At 41.7% G+C, this 22,671-nt stretch overlaps 1 protein-coding gene across 1 annotated transcript in view; it reads right to left on the bottom strand.

Annotated features, from left to right (window-relative positions):
• Window positions 1-413: 413 nt before the first annotated feature.
• DNAH11 (dynein axonemal heavy chain 11) overlaps window positions 414-22,671 on the bottom strand; it is a 132,407-nt gene continuing 110,149 nt past the window's right edge. Inside the window, 21 exon segments of the mRNA XM_037383857.1 lie at window positions 414-577; window positions 682-832; window positions 2,251-2,314; window positions 2,316-2,491; window positions 6,109-6,259; window positions 10,144-10,274; window positions 12,598-12,842; window positions 15,497-15,532; window positions 15,535-15,589; window positions 15,591-15,631; window positions 16,697-16,794; window positions 17,234-17,284; window positions 18,263-18,330; window positions 18,332-18,459; window positions 18,993-19,114; window positions 20,965-21,064; window positions 21,067-21,121; window positions 21,712-21,770; window positions 21,773-21,851; window positions 22,349-22,451; window positions 22,453-22,511. Of these exon segments, the coding sequence (XP_037239754.1) occupies window positions 414-577; window positions 682-832; window positions 2,251-2,314; window positions 2,316-2,491; window positions 6,109-6,259; window positions 10,144-10,274; window positions 12,598-12,842; window positions 15,497-15,532; window positions 15,535-15,589; window positions 15,591-15,631; window positions 16,697-16,794; window positions 17,234-17,284; window positions 18,263-18,330; window positions 18,332-18,459; window positions 18,993-19,114; window positions 20,965-21,064; window positions 21,067-21,121; window positions 21,712-21,770; window positions 21,773-21,851; window positions 22,349-22,451; window positions 22,453-22,511 (2,136 nt within the window).

A 22,671-nucleotide genomic window follows, 5' to 3' on the forward strand; every position in this document is an offset into this window, starting at 1 on the left:
AGTGCTGCGTTTAAACTTCCAATAAGCCAGAGCAAGGTACAAATCGGGAGCACAAGAGAGTCTGGCAGAGATTGAACAATGTCATACTGCAGCATACATTGCCATGAAATACCAGAGGAATTTCCAAAACCACTTTGTATTTTATCCATATCTAACTGCCTGCGAGTGGATATTGCTGGTGGCAGGGTAGGGGAAAAGAAATCCTGCAAGATGCTGAGTACCCCTAGTACTTGTGGCAAAGGGAGGTGATGGAGCCTTTGCTTTAGCAAAGTGCTTAGCAATTTCTGCAAAACTCACTTCAAAGTAAAGCTGCCTTGCATTAAGACAAAAAAATAAATGGAATAAACCTGCTCGTTTTAGATGACTGGAATATCTCAGTGCGTAGCAGCTATGCCCGGCTGCTGCAGGGTACTTTAACAGTGGGCAGGGCTGTATGTAGATGGATATCCTAGTTCAGTCCACGTGTCTGGCACAGCATCATAGAAGAGTGTGGATTGCAGCACTTCCATGTGAGGAGAAAACATCAACTCCCCCTTTGTTTGGAGAAAAATACAAAGCGTACTGGCATAAAGAATAGCTATTCTTTCATTTAAAAAAAAAAAGCAACAAAAAGCCTCAAAATACATAGAAGAGCAACAGTACTATTAAAAAAAGACACTTGCTTTCAGACTGAGGTCCAGCTATGGATCTCTGCAAGGAGAAGGTTCATCCTCTCACGATCTTGAGGGCAAACAAGAGCACAGGGGCTGCAGGCAGTAGTCTTCTGCATGATTTCTGCTACATTAAACTCCTCAGGAAGCATCTCAAGAATATCATCCAGAATATTCTTAACCTGTCCAGGCCAATACAGAGCCATTAGAAATCACTGCAATCAACTTTTTGCCTCTTAAGTCTGATTTCTTTTCCAGGAGAGTGCAAACATTCTTAGGCAGATGACAGATGCTCCTCCACCTTTGGCAGCAGTATTGAGAGAAATGACTGCAAACCAATTAACACTTAGGAACTTCTATTTGGCTTTACCATTTCCAAGTAACATTGACGCCCCAAATCTCACCAGCGTGTCGTCCCTGGGCTTGGGATGACTGCTCTTACAAGGATGTTCCCTGAGATTGCCTTGGGTTGTAGTCAAGTGTGATTAGTAGTTTATATTTCTATAGCACCTAACAGCTTCCATCACCCCCTCCACCACCCACAGCCCTTACTGTCTTGGCATTAGGGAAAACACAGCGCAGGCAGAGGCGCACGCAGTCTCACCCCCCCAAAAGTGCCTCTCTTCCTCCCTGCCCGCCTGCTCTGGAACTGAGACAACGTAAATGAAGAAAATTCCTAACAGTAATAATGAGCAGGAATGAAATCACAACATCAGTGCAGCTCAGTCTCCATTTCAGCCCTAGCTCTGGCAGAATTAATGATGAATGCCATATATAATTGTCCACATTCCCTAAAGTGGATGGTAACTGATGGTGAAGAGCACAAGCTCCCCCGGGGAAATGCAGCGTTGTTTGGCTACTTGTATGCAGAGCTGTCGCGTTCCCCCCTGCAAAACCTTCATGATCTGATGGTGGTAAGAGGGGGGCCGGGGGCAGGAGGGGCAGGGAAAAGGGTGCCCAGAGGAAAGGGAGAAAGGGATGGAGAGCTGCATAACAAAAGTGGCAGTCACAGAGGAATTTAACTCTCGTAAAGATGAGGAGCTGAAGGCTCAGTCCCATGATGTGCCAGCTTTTGGGGCATTTGGACATAGTTTCTCAGGTCTAAAAGGAAAGTGCAGAAGACAGCAGGGTCTGATAACAGAACTAGCTGAGATACATTCTCCTTTCCTGCTCATCCTTTATTAATTTAATCTAGTAAGTACAGCACCAGTGCTGTCCCATGCTTAAAAACCAGTCCTTTGCATTCTTCTGCAATCAGTTTGGCTTTACTAAGGTATCTGGGTGTCTGAGATACCTGGACTATGAACAGAACCACAGCGCCCCAGTTAACTCCCTATTAAGTGACAAAGCTTATCTTTATATTAGGGTTGGTCCCTTCAACCCAGCATCTGACAGTTTATAAGGTATTAACGTTACTGTTCTGCTAAACCTCAGATTTGGTACGAGAGAGGTGCTTTGGCTAAGAGATGGTCAGCCAGCCAGCCTCCTTGCCCAGATTTCACCTCTTCATACTACCAGAAAACAAAATCCCATAGAAATGAAGTCTCTTGCTGAAATAATAGTTGTTAACAGCGCTGACAACACACCAGATGAACTTTACCTTTTCCTCTGCAGACTGGCCTGATCTGTCTCCTGTGGATGAACTCATGGGTTGCATTTCCAAGAGTTTTGAAGAGATTATCTGGCGTTGCTGTCAAGTATCCCATCTCAGCATTGGGGTGCAGTCCGTACAGTACAGCGCTTTCAGATGGTAGCATTTCATCTGTGTATTCATGGTATCCAGCATAATCCAGATTTGATGGGGTGAAGAAACCTGGTGCCACAGCCAGTTCCCCTAAAAGCTTCAGTAAAAGAATCGATAATGTTATTGATAATGCTGTCACCAGTTCTCAAAACATTCTTCTGCACCTACAAAGTTTCAGAAATCTGTCTGGAGTTTATCAACATGACACCTGTATGTTCTGATACAGCAAAACAGGGTTACCAAACTATTTTTAGCAGTTATTATTTGCACACTTTTTAGACATTCCCATTTTCTGTAGTACTGAAATACTGTTGCTGCTTCCTTCATGAGGACGTGCTGAGTTTAAGGACTGTCATTACTGAGGCAAGCGTATTTTAAGTATTTCTGCATCCCCATAGCAGATAAGCAGGGGTTATCAGCCATTCTGCAGACCAGAGACTGACAGACACAGACAGTCACACAGGACACCTGTGCAAGAGGCACGACTGGAGCCTCAACTCACCTGAACCGCCATCCTAATACATGAGCCACAACATTAATTCTATTTAGTGTGTTGTTAACTAGGGGCTTTGCAGAAACACACTGCACTCACAAAAAACCCCAACAAAAACCCACAAAACCAAACCATTAAAGAGGTCACAGGGAGAGACAGGTAAGTGGAGTGTGGAAATGGGATAGCACACACCAGTATAAGAGCAATCTCAGCTTGTCAGGAACCGTGACCCCAATCCACTTTCCACAGAAATGGTTGCCACTTGGAGCACTTCTTTATGTGTTGATGTTCCCTTCCTTTCTCTTCTACCTTCTGTTAACACCCAGGAGCTGGAAAAGAAAAGAAAAACAACCTACTCTCTCTCCGAAGAAAAACATCTCTCCGAAGGCAGAAGTCTTGCGCAGGGTTTTGTACTGCTGCTTGGCCTCAGTAAGATAGACAGTGGCAATCATTTTCACAGCAGAAAAAATTAAGGTCTTAATCAGCTTAATATTGAACCAAACACTATTAACTGCACCATTTCTGTAGAACAGGCAGGCCCCACCCCTGTCAGGATATTAAAGATAAGGCTCGGAACTTTGGAGCCGGTAAAGAATTAAGTAGGTAGAGAGGAGTTTGGAGAGATGTCCTCTTGGTGGGCTGCCCTCCTACCGACGACAGGACAGAATAAAAGCTGTAGCAATCACATTTATTTTCCAGGCTCCCCCAGCTCCTGCACTGCGAGGACCTCACTGGATTCAAAGAGTTTCTCTGAACTTACTGTCACAGAGCTGCCTGGGATTTAAAGCAGACTTGCAAGTTGTTTCTGCTGAAAAATATTTCTGGCTCTAAGTGGTACTTCTCACATGAGCTATTTCTTCCTAATGCAGGGTCCACTCCACAAAATCACAATAAAATTTAACGGCCTCTGGCATTTAGAACAGTCAACAACAAGCTGCTGCTCACAATAACACCAGTAAGCACTTATTTCTGAAGTAATTTTGGTTCTGCAACCAGCGATTTACCTGCGCCTGAACCTGCACCACTGACCTTACCCACAATAAGCTGCGTCTTAAGACACCACTTTGAAGTAGCGCTGAGGTTCTGACAAAAGCCCTGTTATCCACCTCGAGTGGAAGATCAATTCTGTCAGACAATCTGTACTCACCAGTCGCTCCGTTGGCACTTCAACTGGGTTTTACTGTATTCATGGGAGTCACGTATGCAGAGGGAGGCTGCAGGTTATGGGGGCTCAGAGCAGGAACTCACCATCCTTCTGTCCTTACAACAGATCCCAGATGAGGTACAGCAAAGGTGATGTATAGTGGTTTATCCTAACGCACCTTGTGGAATTAATTTATAGCTAGAAGAACTCATTGGTAATGCGAATAAGTAAAAGAGAAGGTGAAGTCCCCAGTGAACACAAAGCACCAGCGCTGACGAAAGGCATTGCCATCCTGTTTGCATTCATTTGGCTACCAGTCAATGAATAATTTTCTGGTTTTGCTTGTACTTCAGAGCTCTAACATTTTCCAGTTACAGCAAAAAGCCTGGAAAGCTATCTTACTGTTTAAAACACCAGTGGATCCACACTCAGGGTTGGGTCCCTAAACTTTCCGAAGGCCATACAAATAGCAGTGATTCTGCTCAGGTTTCACTACCTATACTTATTTTACAATTATTTGAATGAAAGTTCAGGCTTGTGAAGGTTAATGGACTGCCTAAACTGGAAGTAGTAATTCTTTACTTATCCACAGGCTAGAGGTAGAGCCGAAGCCGGCGGGATGAGCTTCCCACCATACCCTCCTGACCCCAGCTGTCATTTGGAGAAATCAGCCTCCGCTAAGGTCAGGAGCACAGTGGTGTTTAGCCTTTCCATCTCCATGGCAACTTACTCTGGGCATCTTCTTCTGAGCAGTTACTTCCAATTGCCTTCATCTGAGTGTGGCTCCTTGACATATGGACACCCGCGCGCTGGGGACCGGGGAGGCACCAGCAGGCTCCCCTTGCTTGCAGCTGAAAGGCCGGCTTCAGCCAAGGGTGAAAAGTGCACTTTGCCCAAGTTAGCCCGGCTCCGCAAATGACCTGCTCACGCGTAACATGTTGATTTTTTTTTTTTTTTCTTTTTTCTCCCAGATAAGCTTTTTACGTTTGGACAATGAACTATAACAAGTCTTGGAAAGGGCCCTTGAAAAATCTCTTGGCTGTTTTTAGCAAATTGTGTACAATCAGTTCTCTAAAGTGACTAGTTCAGCAGCTTAGGAGAAGCAGCCAGTTGCTTTTTTCTTTATTATATATATATTTACTGACACACACACATATAAATCTATGTATGCAATACACATTTTATATAAATGTGTGTATATAGAAACAGATTAGTAGTTTACATGCAAGACTTTCGAGAGCTAAAGTTAAAGCAAGATTTTCTTTTTGTAGCCTCAAAAGTTCTAACGTTTGTTTCTGATTAGAAGCAACTTTGGCAATCTTGCACCTTGGACTCATGGATGCTCCACATACACTCCTGTCCAGGACGAAAACCCAGCCGTGAAATTTGAATAATTCAGTATATATCAACTGGTGATCATCTGATAAAGCTACAAAAACAGATATATGAGAGAGCGGTGGGAAAGGAGAAACAATTTTACAAGCTGTTTTCCACATTTTGGCATCAGGAAAACAGAAGGAAATGTATAGCATTTCCATTCTGTTATTTTTCTGGAGAAGAAAACATACGGACAGTAAATGTAAGGTTTGAGGATAGCACCATTCTGGATTGCTGTAATTGGTGAGTTAACTATCAGTCACGTTGATTAAAAAGCAGTTCCATAAAATATAGTCTCCTGTGTCCACCCAGACCCCTCCAAATGGAAGCACCTTAAAAGAGAATAGTTTTGTTAGGAAAATGGAAACCTAGAGGTACTACCTTCTAACGTCATTAAGCTGGCTATACAAGCAGTGTCACAAAACACTTAACTCGAGCTGCCAAGTAAGGGTGCTTCCAAAAGTATCTAACCAAGTCATAGGCCAAGTCAGAAACCCTCACAGTCAAAATCTGCTCATGATGAATCATTGCACTAATTACAAGTTGGAGAACATTTTCCCCCCACAGCCTGACAAGGGCTGCATAGATGAGAAAGTTTGTGGTCTCCTCCACAAGGGTCCCATTCTGAAAGATGACCTTCTCTTGGGCTGAACATACTATATACATGTTCGGAGCTTTAGGCATATATGAAAGTTCTTACCGCAGGTGGGCTGATGAGTTCTTGCAGATACATACAGCAGAGCCTGCGATTCCAGGCATCGGTGATGTGGCCAACATACATGATCTCGCTAAAGAGGTAACACAAGTCTTCCCGTGGAACCCACCCAGGGGAACAGAACGCATCACTGAATAAAACAGGTCAGCTTTCTAAAGGACAAACCAAAGCTGCTCAGAATAAAAGCTGTTAAAAGAAACAAAAGAAATTCAAATACTTCCTTCCAGAAAGCTTCATGGTTATGTATTCGTATTGCCAGGGTTTGCTTGTTTAGCAAATAATTACACTGAAACAGATTTGTTTCAGTCTGGTGAGAGGTATCTATAAATACCTGAGTAAAAATACCAAGTTTGCGACTAAAATTCAATAACGGTGTAAAGTGTGTCATCTGGGCCTTATGTCATGTTTTCTACCTTATCCCTTATAAAAAGCTTTTAAGTGAAAAGTACATTTTCAAAACACCACATGATATAAGAGAATATAACTCATTAACAAGTGCATGTATTTTCCCATACAGATCTTTAAAATCATAATCCTCTTGAGTGACAGGAAGGTAACCTACTGTGCCTTTCTTAGGGAAAAATAAAAAACTCGTATCTGATTGCAGTCTTTTATGTCTCCTCACTAGGAAACACTCAGTAACTGAAATTCTACGTTATTTGAATTTGGGATGTATTCAAGAACTTCAGAAAAAAATGAATTAATATTAATCCCATTACTACCACATCACATAAGCATTATGTTTATTGTAGAACTCTATTCATAATGCCACTGTTATAGCGTGTGATTAACAGTGGTAAAACATTTTATTCAAGGAACTACTGTCTCTGTTTTATTTGGCTTCACAGAGTTTGAAGCTTCTTTTTGATAGATACTCTTTGGTTTGCAAAATATGCCAGTCTGTGATGAAGCCTTTCCAGACAGGAACCTTTACACCCTTGAGGGCAGTATTTGCTTCCCAAGAATTCAAAGAAAACTTAATTATAGGCTTTAAATATTGCATGATGTGACAGAACAGAACAAGTAAAATAGCTGCAGCTATTCCAGCCTGCTTGCTACAAGTTTATTTGAATTTGAATATGTGAAACACTAATCCATTTTTCTTTTAAACAGGTTTGAAGAGAATGGTAAAAGAAGGAAAAAAAAGGCCACTGGAACATAATATGCAATGCTGCGTGCTGGTGATGAGAAGCCTCAGCAGAGAATCCCCGTGAAAACGCCAACAACTTGGATTTAGAATGAAGCGTTCTTGTAGTTAGAATAAACCTGCTTTTCTCTTTGTTGGCAACTGAAACATGTTTCAAGTTTTCCTAATTCCATATATATTTATCTAAAGAAATGGCTTTTTCCTTTGTCTTTTAAAAAAGTATATCAATATTCTAACTCGGTACAAGCTCATTCAGCTGCACACTCTTGGGACATTGATTACACTGGGATAGTCAAATCTGGTGATCCAAAAGGGACACTTTTGCTAGTGTGAGAAAACTGAGGGGTTTGCATTAGAAATATTTCAGGCTCTCAGGTTTGCATAATTGCCATTGTACTCTATAGGAAACTGGTCTGTTGTACTCAAAAACCCACTGAGCCGTTGCTCAATGTATGGATATGGTGAGAATGGGGTCCATATCCCCCTCCCACATTGAATGATAGAACCCGTGTATGGGGATCAGAAGGCAGAGTGGGAAGAGCGGGACAACGAGGCAGGATCAGGCATTCTGCACTTCACCTGAGGGGACCTTAACTATCAGAGGTTGGTGTGGTGGAGCTTCTCTGGCAACAGGAAAATGGGTTAAGTCAGACTGAGGTGCAAGAAGATGAAATACTCACAGGGAAGCACCACGAACAAGTGATGAGGGAGTCAGAGCAATTTTCAGCAGCTGACGGGCTGACGGGCTGGCTCAGGTTTCCCAGTTTATGCTTTCTGGTCAATCCCTAATTGTCTTAAACAAAACTGTCCCCAAAAGATACTCAACTGGGAGATGTTTATATATATATATATATACACACACACAAAAATACACACATACAGAGTCATATACATGTATATATACAGAAAAAGTCATGTTTTTTAAAAACTATTACCTCTTTTCTCTCTCCAATACCTATGTTAAACATGCTTACAAAGCCACAGGGTCCTGAATCACTAACCAATGCAATGAGAAGGGCCAATAAGCAATATTACCAAGAGGAGAGAAGAAATAATTCTCACTCTTACAAGACCTTTCTAGTACTCCCTGTCATCAGAATTCTCCCTCTCATTAATTAGCAAAATTAATTACCCAGCTTATGAATTGTGGTTTGAAAAGAACAGAGCTTAAAGCAGCAAGATTTATTAGCAAAGAACACTACGGGCTGGAATAAGCTGATTTTATAGACTTGTTTTCTAAATGGGGCACATTATTAAATCATCACTATAAAATTAAGCAATTATTTCACTGACACCAAGTACCACAGAAAGGAAATACAATTTCATGTCCTGTTAGCTAAATAAAAGTCAGTAAGGGTAAGAAGAAAAAAAAGGAAAACTAATTTCTAAGACTAAATACAAGATGGGAGATATGGAAAAAATATCATCAAGGGGTGACATTTCTATCTCTTTTTTCTTTATAAATACCTCTTAAATGTCTTTAAATTACTAAAATGGGAGGACCTATTCAGTAATATCCTACATCATTCAGTAATAAATAATTATTGCTTTTATTTAAGCATTTCATATACAGAACTTACACAAATGACCTCAACTGAGTATTTAAACTATACAAGTGTGAAATATGCTGTAGCTTAGAAATAAAATCACTCATCTACCCTTAACTTTGACTCAAGGGGAACATTACTGAGAAAGTCACAACAAGGTGGCATCCTTAATACATAATAATGACACATGCAGGAAATGCACCATTATTTATACATGTGACGTGCTGTAAATTGCTTCCATCATCAGAACTAATTGTAGTGATTATTAATGTAGTGTTATGAACTGTCAGAATTGCTGTATGTAATTACATTTGTGCAAATGCTTCATTACCTGCCTAATGAATTTGGCATACATGCACATGTAAACCACTGTTTTTGTTAACATAATGAAGGGCATTTTTTTCCCCTTAGCTACCGATGTGGAACTGGTTTGACCTATATTACAAAGTTCAAGCATCCGCTGCCAGAACATAACCCACAATCCCACCCACCCCCTCCCCCTCTGATCTGGAGTATTTTCAACCTGTCCTGGTGTTGGCTGGGATAGAGTTAATTTTCTTCCTACTAGCTGGCATAGCACTGTGGTTTGGATTTAGGATGAGAATAATGTTGATTATACACTGATGTTTTAATTGTTGCTAAGCAGTCTTTAGACTAAGTCAGGGACTTTTCAGCTTCTCATAGTACCCCACCGGTGAGCAGGCTGGGGGGCACAAGAAGCTGGGAGCAAACACAGCCGGGACAGCTGACACATGCCCAGTGCACAAACTGGGGGAAAAGCGGGCTGGGGGCCCCTGCTTGGGAACTGGCTGGGCATCGGTCAGCAGGTGCTGAGCAATTGCATTGTGCATCGTTTGGTTTGTATATTCCAATCCTTTGCATTGTGCATCACTTGGTTTGTGTATTCCAGTTCTTTGCATTGTGCATCACTTGTTTTGTATATTCCAATTCTTTTATCATTATTATTATTTTCCCTTCCTTTTCTCTCCCATTAAACTGTCTTTATCTCAACCCATGGATTTTACATTTTTTACCAATTCTCTCCCCAGTCCCACCATGTGTGTGGGGAGTGACAGAACGGCTGTGTGGTGGTTAACTGCCCGTCGGGCTAAACCACGACACATACTTGGCGGCAGCATCCTGCAATGCCAGCTGCTTACACAGCAGCTTCAGAGGAAGAATCCTGTCCCCCTTATTCAGTATAAACGGCTGATTGAGTTGAAATGACCTTGGTGGGGGGTTACCCGACTACTTCTTACCTTTGTATGGGTCCTCTAAATAGCGGCAGAGGGCAGCGATACAGACGGCGGGCAAGATCTGCAGCACCGAACAGGATCCCTTCTATTCCAGCCCTGAAGGTCAAGCTTCAGAATCCCAGCAAGGCAAGTGTGAAAACAGCACAGAGGAAAAAGCACGCTTTCAAATTCCCCTTCTCCGGTGCACAGTTCAAGGGTATCCTGCCGAAGAAGACAGGAATGTATTTACCGAGTCAGCCAGCGGCAGCGTTACCGTTACCGATGGCGTGCCTGCCTCAGCTGCCCACAGCAGCACTCACAGGCCTGGGGTTTGAAAGAGAATGAGAAATGGGTTTCCTAGTGATCAGTGACTATTAGACTGTATTTTTTGGAGTGATCCCCAGATGCAGACGTGTTGATGGTTATCTTTTTATTTCCAGATGTCCCTTTGGAAAGGAGAGCCGTTTTGCTACTGAAACCAATAAAAATAGAGACTTGAACTAAGACTCTATAAATACTACTCAGGTAACTGCTATAGTTTCTTAGCATAAATCATCCACAGACTTTATCCCATGCAGAAAATTTGCCAGGTTAACATTCATTAAAACTACTCCTTCAAATTTTACATTGTTTTCCAAAGAGTCATGTCTGAAATTGAAGTTCAGGATATTTTCTTTTTGCCTCCTTTGCCTTTTTTTTTGCCTAGTAGAGAATCTTGGCAAGATGAGATCCTGCACAGGGCTTCAACTGGTTTTTAAATTACTGAGACAAACTATTTGGCATTTGCCTATAAAACCTGCAGGAATGCATTCTTAGCTTTCTTAATATTTTTCTACCTCTTAGTTTAAGAAGTAATCGACATCAAAAAATGACTTTTGATACCCCTAAAAACATAAATGTGTGGAATGAACTTCAGAGGGATAAACCCTTGCCTATCAAAAGGAAATAGGTCATCCTGAACTGAACAACATATAACGAAGTCTGAGCAAAGGTGAAGGATTTTATGTCTGACCAAAAGTCAGAATCCTGAGTTTAACCACAAAAAATACAACACAAGCTTCTATCCTGAAGAAAACCACAAAACATGAAATTCATTCCACCTGGATTAGATACAGTTTGATTATGACATATGTTTTTGTCATATGAAAAATATGACATATTTTTTTCCCCCAAAAATTAAAATACCTGAACTAGAAATATATTAAAGGCAGTGTCTGCACAGGAATTTGTAGTAAGCCACAAACACCCATGGCTCAAAATAATGGGGGAGAAAAGAGAGTTTTCTGAAGTATCAAATTTAGAAATTAGCTAATTAAAATACATACACATATATATTTTTCTTGAACTGAACACTGCCCGAAGTAGGATGACAATGTGTATGAATTGCCTTTATCTAGCTTCTTCTGCTTTCTTTCAAAAATATTATTATAATAAGTTATAAAAAAAAGAAAAACATGGCTGTATTAATTGCTGCCTGTTTAGCTACAAACCCACAGCCATTCTTCCTTCTCACGAGTGTATTTCTGAATCATCTCATACCATCAAAATCAATTAATTTGTAGCCAAGGTAGCTCTGACGTGGATCTTTTAGCGCACAGCTCTTTTTTCTAGGCATCGGTTAGCAGAGTTCCCTTTAACAGAAACGTAGCCTTTTCACATCCAGGCTCTGCCTTTATGTGCTCTGTGCTCAAATAAATGCATGTTGATGCGTTGCCGGAAGGCTGAAGTGTACAGTTATGGTTGCCTTTATCATGGTCTGCTTTGCTGACACGAATAAGCTCGCTGCCTCCAGCGCTTCCACTGCTGCAGGGAAGCTGACTTGCGCTGAGCCTGAAGATCTGCACACGCTCCCTGGGGTAACAGGCAGGGAGCGTGTGCAGGGGGACCCAGGGGGAAGGAAGCCACGCACGTCCAGTGACACCCCTGTTCTCCACATTCTCACGTCTTCTTTCTCCTAGTTCTGCCCACCCACCCAGCAGCTCCACAGAAACTCATGCAGGAGAAGAGTGAAAGACAAAACAACAAACGGTGCGTAACCCTTGCTCATTAATTTCTTTCTTTATGCCTGACTACAGGAACCCACACACAGGGTCCTGAGCCATGGCCCAAACATCCAGGTCCATCAATCCACTCTGCAGAAGGGACACGGTCAGACCGAATTTAGAGCGGAGCAAAGTCTGCTAGTACCACCGAGTGAAAGAGCTCTGACTTCACAGCATAGACAGCTTTTTTGACGAGACTGAAAGCTGGTGTGATAAATGCACCTCTACCTTTGTAAGCATACCTATGCATGCCTATATTGGAGAACACAAACATATGCATCACTGTAATGCCCTTCCTCCTGCTCAACACTGACGGGCAACACGGAGGCAGCACGAGGCACAGAGGGTTGGCACCCTGCAGCTGTCAGGTTAGCTCGGAAGCACAAAGATCCAAAAGTTCTGGTCTCCTAGAAAGTGGTCATCAACGTTATCGCTTCTCCCCATGGGGAAAGGAGTAATTAAAACGACTGGGAAAAACAAAGAAAAGTACCTCATACTTTTACCTGGTCAGAACTGTAGAGCGCAGCATGTAAATTAGCCAGCATCCCTACAGGAGGCTCACTGGTAATTGTAATCGAGTTTCCTATTGTTCCTTGAGGAATAACGTGCTCTTCTGGGGTTGGAGCTGGTTCAGCACTAACACAGACATGGAGATCAGGATGACTTTTTTCACTGTATTGCTCAAGGAGTTTTTCCAAGGTTCCTAGCCACTTGGCTACTAGATGAATATTGTGTTGAAAAACAGCCACTATGGTTATTGTGAGAAAAATAATAAATGTGTTATCCTTAAGACATAGTTACTATGACTTTACTTTATAATGGAATATTGTTAATTAATTCAAAGCATCCTTTTATTATTAAATAAATTGATAATACAAAGAAACCCGAAGATTCTTAGCTACTGCCACTTCTTGATATGTGTTAAAATAGCAGAAGTTTCACCACTAGCCTCTGAAGTTTCAGGCCTTGATGCTGAAGCTAAAGGAAGTATTATAAACTCGGGTTTAAGTGATCTGGGGGCGTAGGTGATACCACATGTAAAGGTAAGCATAACTCAGCAGACACGTAGACTACTTAAATTTCCTGTAGAACTGGGACCTAGAACAAAACATGTTGAATGCACACCAGGAACAAGACTGAAGAAGTGCTAGACAAGGAAAAATGTTTACAGCTATCCTGCTACTTAAAAAATATGTTTCATACCACTTCAGAGCCTGATAGTCTTTAAGGTTCTTAATATATGAAGAGAGTGGAAAGTCATCGATAGATCAGAGTAGCGAGGTATAATGGAAAAGTATCTGCCTGCAAAGCATCTACTGGTGAAATATGGGAATATCAAGAGAAAGGTTTAAAATGTGGCTGGGCTACAGCTGTGTTCACCCTTCCATCAGCCCAGAGTCCACTTTCTTTCGTTACAACACTAGCATTTCAACTCAAATTGCAGCTCAGCCATTCAGCTTCTCTCCAGCTCTTCACTGCTGTGCCAGAACCTGCCGATGGCACTGGCCTCCACCTCTGTACACTGCAAGAGAAATTACAGTTCCATACACCAGCCAAGGAATACGATGTGTCCATCACACTGGCTCCTGCATCACTTTATGATGAGACCTGCTGAGGGAATGTTCCCAAATTGTCCCTTGATGCGTGGAAAAAGGAACAGGGGAATGGCAAGAGAGGAAAACTTCTATATCACATCACAAGATAGCAGCCTGGCAGCACCTGCGTTTTTCTATAGGCCACATCCATCCACTGCAAAGTGGAAATGATTCAAGCCTTAATATAATAACCATTCGATACATCAGATGCCTGAGTCTGAGAAATCAATTAAGTGTAACAGAAGAGTTAAACCTTTTACCAAAAAATTTCAAGCCAGTCTTTCTTCTGCCAGTTTACCAACCACTGTGCCAACTGTGTTTGCTAGGTTTGAAGCTACAGCAATTTTTAAAGTATTTTCTAGGTCACTCAGAACTTTTTAAATATCTTAATTATACACACCCTACTCTCCAACAAAATGCATACTAAAATACTTCAACTTTTTGCTCCAGGATATTTTTTTAAACATAAACTTATAGGGTCTTGGGGCCAAAACCCAGAAGACTGAAGCTTGAGAAGCACTGAGTACATCCAAATCCCACTAGCTCTAGCTAGATTAGCACCATTTGGGATTTGGTCTAACATCTTTATGTAGTCTCCTTTTGGACTTTCCCCAGTCCTTCACTATCAAAAATCTTCACAGCAAAACTGTCACCTCTCTCCTCCCTCAGAAGCCAGGCACGATGGGCTGGAAGATGCAGGAGGTCTGTAACACTCAAAGCCCCCCCGATGTTCCCCATTTATCCCTGTGGCTTCAGATACACAACACTGCTGATTTCCCATTTACCTGTCCCCAGGGCAGCTGAGAACTCTGAAATTCCCCTGAAAAACCAACTCTGCTCTTTCCTTCGTAACAACATTTCTATACTCCCTAGCAGAAAAGCAGGGTTATTTTCAGACTAGCGTGACTAGCTTACTTGTGCGAAACCCAGGTCGAGAATTCTTCCAGTTTCACTGTTGATGAAGGAGTCAGTTTGTACAGGTTCGCACAGTGCCAAGCACGCCAAAGTCCCGCCCCCCCCCAATCTCACAGTGATTTTATTTCAGCCGGCAGACAGCACTGAACCTAACCCATCTCCTCATTTGTTGCAGGCAACCCGGCTGGCAGCCAAACACTGCTGGGGTTAAAGCAGAGGAGGAGGGAATCCCCCCATCCCCACGACCTCCTGAATATCAAGGCCTGGAACATGCATTTCTTGTTTGGCTTCAGGGAAAAGGGGTTCCTACAAATATCCATTGGCTATTTAGCGTCAAATGGTGGGAGGGGAGCACCTTTCAGTAGCACTAACGATTGCAGTGCTCCTGTCTGCTGTCACTGCGCTGGGAACTGCAGCTCGCCAGGGCACTGCACACGGCTTTGTCCACTGCAGAGAGGTTCTCAGTCCACGCAATGCTGGCCAAAGCTGCGGCTGCTATCTCAGCAAAGCAGCACTCCAGGGCTAATTACACAGCTTCCTAAGGGGGAGTCAGACCCATTTTCATTAGAGTCTCCATTCTGGCCCACTGAATGAAACAGGAGCTCTTAATTACACAGGGGAAGCATACGCCCAAGGGCAGTCCTACCTACCCACCAGAGGCTTTCTGGTTTATTTCTCCTGTTCCTCCTGGGAGGGTGAGGACAACGTTCAGTGAAACATATCATACACTCTGTTTATTTGATGTTTATCTTGTTACAATCAAAAGCGAAAGCAAAAAGGAACAAGATTATTACCTCTTTAAAACTTTTTCCGTAATCCACTGCATCTTCTGCTTGCATTCTGGGAACATTCCATCAACTGGGAATTCCCCACCAAAGGGGCCGTTTGACACTCACTTGGAGAAGAACCCAATGGCCATGCCTGGCACCTTTTCAATTGCCTCCTCTGTGACCATCCCCTGCCCTTATCCTAGAGAGATGTTATGTATGAAATCTTCCAGAGTCTATAGCGAACCCAAGCTTTTTGCCTGTAAAAGAAGTAATTGGGGAAGGGTGAGTGACAGAGGGGGAGGGGAAAGGAAAATTAGCAGAGCAGAAAAGAAACAGAATGATAATGCCCCCATTAATTTCACTATCACTCGTGCAATGTATATTACTTCTTCTGAAGCACTTCACTAAATCCTTACAATTTCAACAAGCAAAATTGCAAGCTCTCAACAGTAGCCTTATTGCTGGTATTAGAAAAAGCCTGCAGAAATCTGTTCCCTTGGTTTTAAGATAATGAACCTTTTGACGTTTTGATAGATGCTCGGCATTGTTACTGAGCTTTAGAAACTCTTACAGGGGGTACAGAGCAATTCCCTTATGAAAAAGGGAGCAACATGTGGTAGATATCACATCAGTTTTTTAACTGATTGGTTCAGTGGGTAAATGCACAAGCCTCTCACCTTGTGAGGCCTGAGTTTAAATTGAGCACAGTGAGGTCACAGCTGTATTAACCTGGTATTCTCACCATTGTCTGTGGGGAATAGTAATCCTAAGTATAAAGCCACAGAGCCCTATACAATTGAATATAGTTTGTATAATGACCATTATTTAGTCACAGGGGGCACAAGATTACATGAGCATGGAGAAAATTGCCCTCTGGCCCTCATCTAGTCAAAAGGTAGAAAACAGTACAAAGGAAACCTGCATTATGCCAAGCAGAGGAATGCTCGGTCTAAAATTTTCTTCATACTGTAGTGCTTATGGCCTTACACTTTTCATCCACCCCATTTACCATGAATACGGTGGGGGTGAAGAAACTTCAGAACTTGAATCTTCTGCTGAAAATAAACTGTGCCCAACTTTCCCATAGTAATGCGTACTCCATCGTACTGACAGATGATTCCAGAAGGCTTTGTTCCTTTTCGTTAAAACGTACCCATACGCGTATGTATGTACAGACACCTACACATGAGCATATAACCATATATTGATTTATCTATGTTTCTAGCCCTGCATGCTCCATTTCACTTTTGAGCTCAATTTTTCTTTCTTTAATGGGAAGACGGTTGAGCGATCCTTACACCAGAGGCAAGTAGGAGGCTTACACAGTGTCTCAGTATCTTCAAGTGGGTCTGCTCCTGCAGATAGAACAAAAGACAAAGGAGTGGCTGGACTGCTCTACTCATAGACTTTTGCTAAATCTGTAGAGGAATTATAGAGGACTGTATGAAAAGTTTATTTGTTAAAAGGTTATGATGATTGTTAAATACCTAAGGGATGAAATGTTAAAAAGGAAAAGAAAAAAGAAAAGAAAAAAAAATGGGGGGGGGGGAGGGAATTGTAGAGGAATGAAGCTGGGTTAATTAGCATTGATAATATACAGCTGTGGGCTGGCTTCAGGGGCGGTGGGTTGGCCAATGTAGACAAGGTGCAGCTGTGGCTGGTTCTGGTAAGGGGTTGGGCAGCCAAGGAAGAGGGAGCAGCAGAGGAAGAGATGAGGAAGAAGCAGAAAGAGTGTGCATCCTGGATGAGGAGAGACTAGGAGAAGGCAGCAGAGCGACTGGCATGAACAGTATGTCAGTATGTGATGGTAAAAGACCTTGTTGCAGCCTGATAGTTTTGAGAGTGCTGCGACAAAATCCATCCTTGTTCTTTCCACATATCTTGAGCCAAGCTTTTTCTTCACGAAGTTCCTATACATATAAAAAACTATGCACTAAACACCCAAAACGTTTCCTGATAAAGGCTTCAAGTGTGCACTGTTCTTGGACTTGAGCAGCTGAGTGATGGGCTAACAGTTGCTTCATCAAAGAACTTGTCAGGGAAGTGAACTGAAGGCAAGAAGGGGAGGCAGGTGGTGAAATGAGAGAAGACTATCATTCTCATTTCTCATTTCTCTGTGGGATAGGAGCCACGCAACAAAACAGAAAGTTCTGAATGAAAAGGACCTCTTCAGTAACTGAATGCAAGAAGTCATTATAACACAGGCAATGCTGTCATGTCAAGTCAGGGCAGCTGGGCAAAATAAAAATCCAGGACACAAAACCTGCATTCTCAGGAGGCATGTAAATGGGTAAAAGCTGTGACTGTGGGATCAGAAGATCACTTGGGATCAGAAGATTAAAACAGTACAACCGGAAAACAGCTGGGAGAAGATCGCTAAGTATCCACAACTGAATCTTTCTTGGTATCACAGAATTTTAAAGAAGGGAGATCTGAAAAATTGTCATCTTGTGGGGCTAGCTACCAGCCCCAATACTATAATGAGAACTAACATTGAGAAATAAACTGTTAGCTATTAACAGCATAGCCTACTACATTTCCATTTATTAATGAGCGCTCCCCTCAGGGTACCTATACGTAATCTAAAAGGAATCGCAAGCACAGCTCACCAAACACGCTGCGACTCACGTCTCGCCACACTACCTCTCCAGAAACTCTTCGCCAGCAGAACAGGCGGGGAAGGACACAGTCACTGATTTCAAATTCTGGTTGATCACTCACTTTTATGTTATTTGCTTGGGAAAAACCCAAGTTTTCTCCACGCTGACACATACAAGCTACGCCCCCCCCCGCCCCCCCCCCCCCCCCCCCCCCACTTGCCCCGAAAGACGAAAAACAAGGATGGATTTTGTCACAGCACTCTCAAAAAAACCCCTCAGGTTTCATACCTGACAGCGTACGTTGTTCTGTCCAGACGGAGTGCCCCCAGTATGACCATTCTCTGAAGAGTTTCTTTTGTTTATCCATTCCTGGGGAAGCTTTTCCTTTTCTGGACATTCTCAGTCCACCCATTTCTTCCACCTCTTGGTAGATCTTTCAATATATTTGTCTAACCCCCTGAATGCATCCACAACTGCCATGGCCTGGAAGCACACCAAAGACACACAGATGAGGTACCTTCGTGTGAAGACAGAAATGGGAAGACAAATACCGATACTTTTGGGGGTACGTAAAAAAACCCCATAGCTTAAACAATTACAAGGGACTTAGGACTTACTTTAGAATATTAAATTACATATATATAGACACACACATATAAAAATGCTGATAAAAGTTTACTTACTGTCTGCTCACTGTTAAACATCAAGATACAACAAACTGGAAACCTTGTATGGGACATTTATTCTAGTAAGGAGTGGTACGAAAATGAAAACTGTATTTCTAAGGGACTGGACAAATTATGGTAAAACAGAATTGCCTCACAAAGCACAGTGCATGATGTCTAAGGAAAAATACACTCAAAAAGGTAAAGACAGCTCCTCTTTGAAAGCATCATTAATTCTACTAAAACTTAGGGTTGAATGTATGATTTTATCTGAAATTGTCTAGTTGTAGCATGCCTCCAGAAATAACATCAAAAAAGATTTAGAACTGAAAAGCAATTTTCCCAGTCTAGCCTAATGGCACTCCATGACCGAGCAGTTAAGAAGTCAACAGGACTCTTGTAAGTGTGTTCAACTCTGAATTGAAGAAGGAAATCCAATTCAAGGAGTTCCATCTCTTTACTTCTCAGAAGAATCCTGACAGCACACCAAATTGAAAAAGGTCATCAGACTTGCTTTAGAGCCACTTCTGCCTTAAAGTATTCACCGCTCCAAGTATTACTGCGTAGGGAGCTCAAAGCAACAAGAATTCCTACGACTGTATTTTTTTTTACTTCTAAGAATTTACATCTTGTTTTAAAAATATTTCAAAATATCTGAAATCTACTGCAAGTGGAATTATATTCTTTGATATTATTCACTAAAGGGTGTGACAGATTTTTTCAAAACCAGTCCTACCCACAGCAAGAACTGAACTTTCCTTTACCTGTTAAAAAAGACACCACGAAAACCAAATGCAACCCGTCAGTTGAAACTTTCTGCACAAAATAACTGCATTTTTCTATATACATAACATATATATTTTTAATATATATTACATATTTAGGTATTGAAAGATAAATTCACCCAGATTTTAAGATGAACTAACAAGAGCAGTTATTTTTCTTGAGCTTGTGGGAACATAAACAAATGTAACAATGTTAGCCTTGCACACTGAAGTTAACCTTAGATAAACTTGACCACAAATTACTTTACACTAATTCCTCCAAAAAAGTACAGATTTCTGAACTCCATCTAATTAACTCTATGTACCCTTTTAATGCCTAAGAAGATACAGAGAAGAACCAACAGTGCGTAGCTGTTTCCACCGCCATTCTAAACCCCCTTCAGACTGCAAGCTGTCACAAAGCTTTGGGAAATTTGCAGATCCTGAGTGGCTTCTCTCTGGGTTTTTTTTTGGGGTGCTGTTTTACACTCAACCAGTTCTGGCACATGAGCTGTATGTATGCTGAAGAAAACTCCTCAGGTTCAACAAGGGGGTTTTCTAGTTCTTTTATCACTTTAACCACATACAGTGGGAAAAAGAGACACCCTTGCCATGATACCATATATTCTCTCTCCTTTCTGATATAAATATGTTTCTCTTGCTGTATTAAAAGCCCTCTCTTTCCACCTAAAAATGTATCTAATAAACCAGAATTTTATTGTGGCTTTTACTCTGCTCTCTATCTGTTCTGTAATTATGATTGAATTTATTTTTACTTGCCATACAGATTGCCATTCTTCATGATCCATCCCAGCACCACTGCTACAAAAAAGATAAAAGTTAAGCAACACAGTGCTACAAACCTAGGTGATACGAATAAATCCATTGGCACCATGATGCAGAGACAACATCACTCGTTTTCATTCTTCCCTTTTTTCCTCCTTTCTCTTCCAGACATTTCTGTCTGCTATTTATACCCATTTATACACTGTGTAGAGTGATTTCTTTTTTCCTCTTCCTCCTCAAATCAGATTCCTCAATTTATAATTTTTTCCCTTCTTCCCAAATTGTTGGTGTCTAGTTTAATTCCTGCTTCTGTTACGGACCAGCCCTACAATACAACCTAAAGAGCTTGCTCTTCAGGGCAAAATCTGCCACCCAGAACAACTGAGCCCCGACTCTTTCTGGGGCATGCAGACACTAAAATTAAAAGGAAAAATTAGATCCTGAATGTGATATGGATATGTATTATTTCCTGAATTCTTACTTTACACACCACATAAATTTGAACCCTAATTATTCAACCAGAAGCAGCTAAGTCACGCTATTTATCCTCAGTGTAGCTTCACAAAGTCATTGCAACATTTTAAATGAAAAGAATTACATAAAAGCGTCTCTGGAATTTCTGCAATTATTATTGATACTGAAGCATCAGTCACACCATGTAAGAAACCGTACGGCCACAAGGTAACTAGATGACTTGTTTGGGCAGAGGCATCTAGTGAAGAAATAGCAAGTCCAGTAAATATCAGCATCACTGAGGTCAGAATTTTTCCTCACCTGAAAAGCTGTTTGGGCCAATAAAATGAGCTTATCCTTTTCAAAAGGTCCTTGGCTTGTGAAAAGAAAGGGTGAATATGTGACAGGTTGAAACAACACTATATATCCCTTGATTTTTCAGCCTGCTTAATTGCTTTGTGGAAGACTGTGCTGAAGGACTGAAAATAAGTACAATTATCTGAATTCTGCTTTTTTGCTTTTCTACTCATAAGATAAATGGTTTCTGACTGCAGGCTTCTAAGAAGAGCTGGCCTAAGCAATCTAAAAGCATTTCTGCCAAGCCAAAGAGGCTTTTGAGGAAACTTTCAGCAAATGGCAGCACTATTCTGCTTCCTCATTTAACTCGGCAGGTAGAACCTCTCACTTAAGCAAGCTGATCATTTTGTAGAGGGTGATCTCCCTTCCACACAGCGTTAGATCATGTGGTAAATTTGCCACAATTAAGTGTTTATACGGAACCCCCAAAACTCTTTCCACCTGACCCTGTGGGATGGCTTAACACAAGGACAGTAAACTTTGCATGCACAGTCAGAAAATGCCGTCAGAATGGAGACAGCCCACAAAGAGACCTGTGGGAATGTGCCGTTAGGGACCAGCAGGAGATGACACGGTGTCCTCCCTTCTCAGACACACAGCCCTGCGTATGTAAACATCTGCTACGCCAGTAACTAATACATCAGGCATCGCTGCTGCAGGCAGAATTCTGCTCATTGCACTTTGAAACCAAATCAGCAAGACACGTTTTTACCTTCTATGAAATCTGGTAGACGGGGTTGAAGCCGCCCAGACTGTTACCAATGAAATAAGAATGGACACCCTTACGGCCGTTGGTCTGTAATGCTCTCTTGTCATATTAATCTGAGCTTAATTTTCTTTGGCTTCAGCTATCTATAGGATGACAGTTGTCTCATTTATTTTTTTTATATGCCTAGATAATCCAACACAGTTACCAAAACATTCCTGTCCATACAAAAAAGAACATGGAAACAGCCTAAAAAACTGACTTTACTTCAGACAGTAGCAAATATCCAAGGTAAGCAAGCTTCTTATCACAGACAAACGTTAGGGAATGACTGACCTCTGCAGCAATATGCCTGTTCACCTGTGAAAACACAGCAATTATATATGAATACATTTATTCGTATTGCATGCTGATACTTCTTTTATGCGTACTAACTCAAGCACCTGAGTCAAAAGGAAAAAAAATGAGTATGTGACAACTACACACCGTAGATACAAAACTGTGAATATGTGGGTGGACAGCCCTTGCTGGGCAGACAGGAATTTGACTATTCCTAGCTCATAGAAATGTTTTGCTAAAAATAATATAATAATACAAATTTTCCAGGTTTTAAGCTGTAAAAAAATAGTTCAAATATTATTACCTTGTGCTGTATTTCTGCTGCAGTTGGCTTCGCGGATTCCAGTTCCTCTGCAAGTTCACTGTCATCTAAGAAACTGCCCTGGGCAGCTGGCAGGCTGAGCAGCATCATCCTCCAGCTGCCTGAGCTCAGCCGTGAAACGGTTCTGCTGCTTGGCCAGGGCTGACTAGCAGAGGGAATGAAAAATCTGTATTTAACAATCACGGCAAGAAATAGTTTTATAACATTTGTGAGCTGTACTTTCTGTTTAATTACATCAGTTGATTTAATTTAATTTCTGAATGAGAAAGTTTATCTTCTGTCCCAGTACACTAGAATTAAGGTTC

The sequence above is a fragment of the Falco rusticolus genome, chromosome 4, assembly GCF_015220075.1.
Source record: "Falco rusticolus isolate bFalRus1 chromosome 4, bFalRus1.pri, whole genome shotgun sequence".
Taxonomy (NCBI): domain Eukaryota; kingdom Metazoa; phylum Chordata; class Aves; order Falconiformes; family Falconidae; genus Falco; species Falco rusticolus.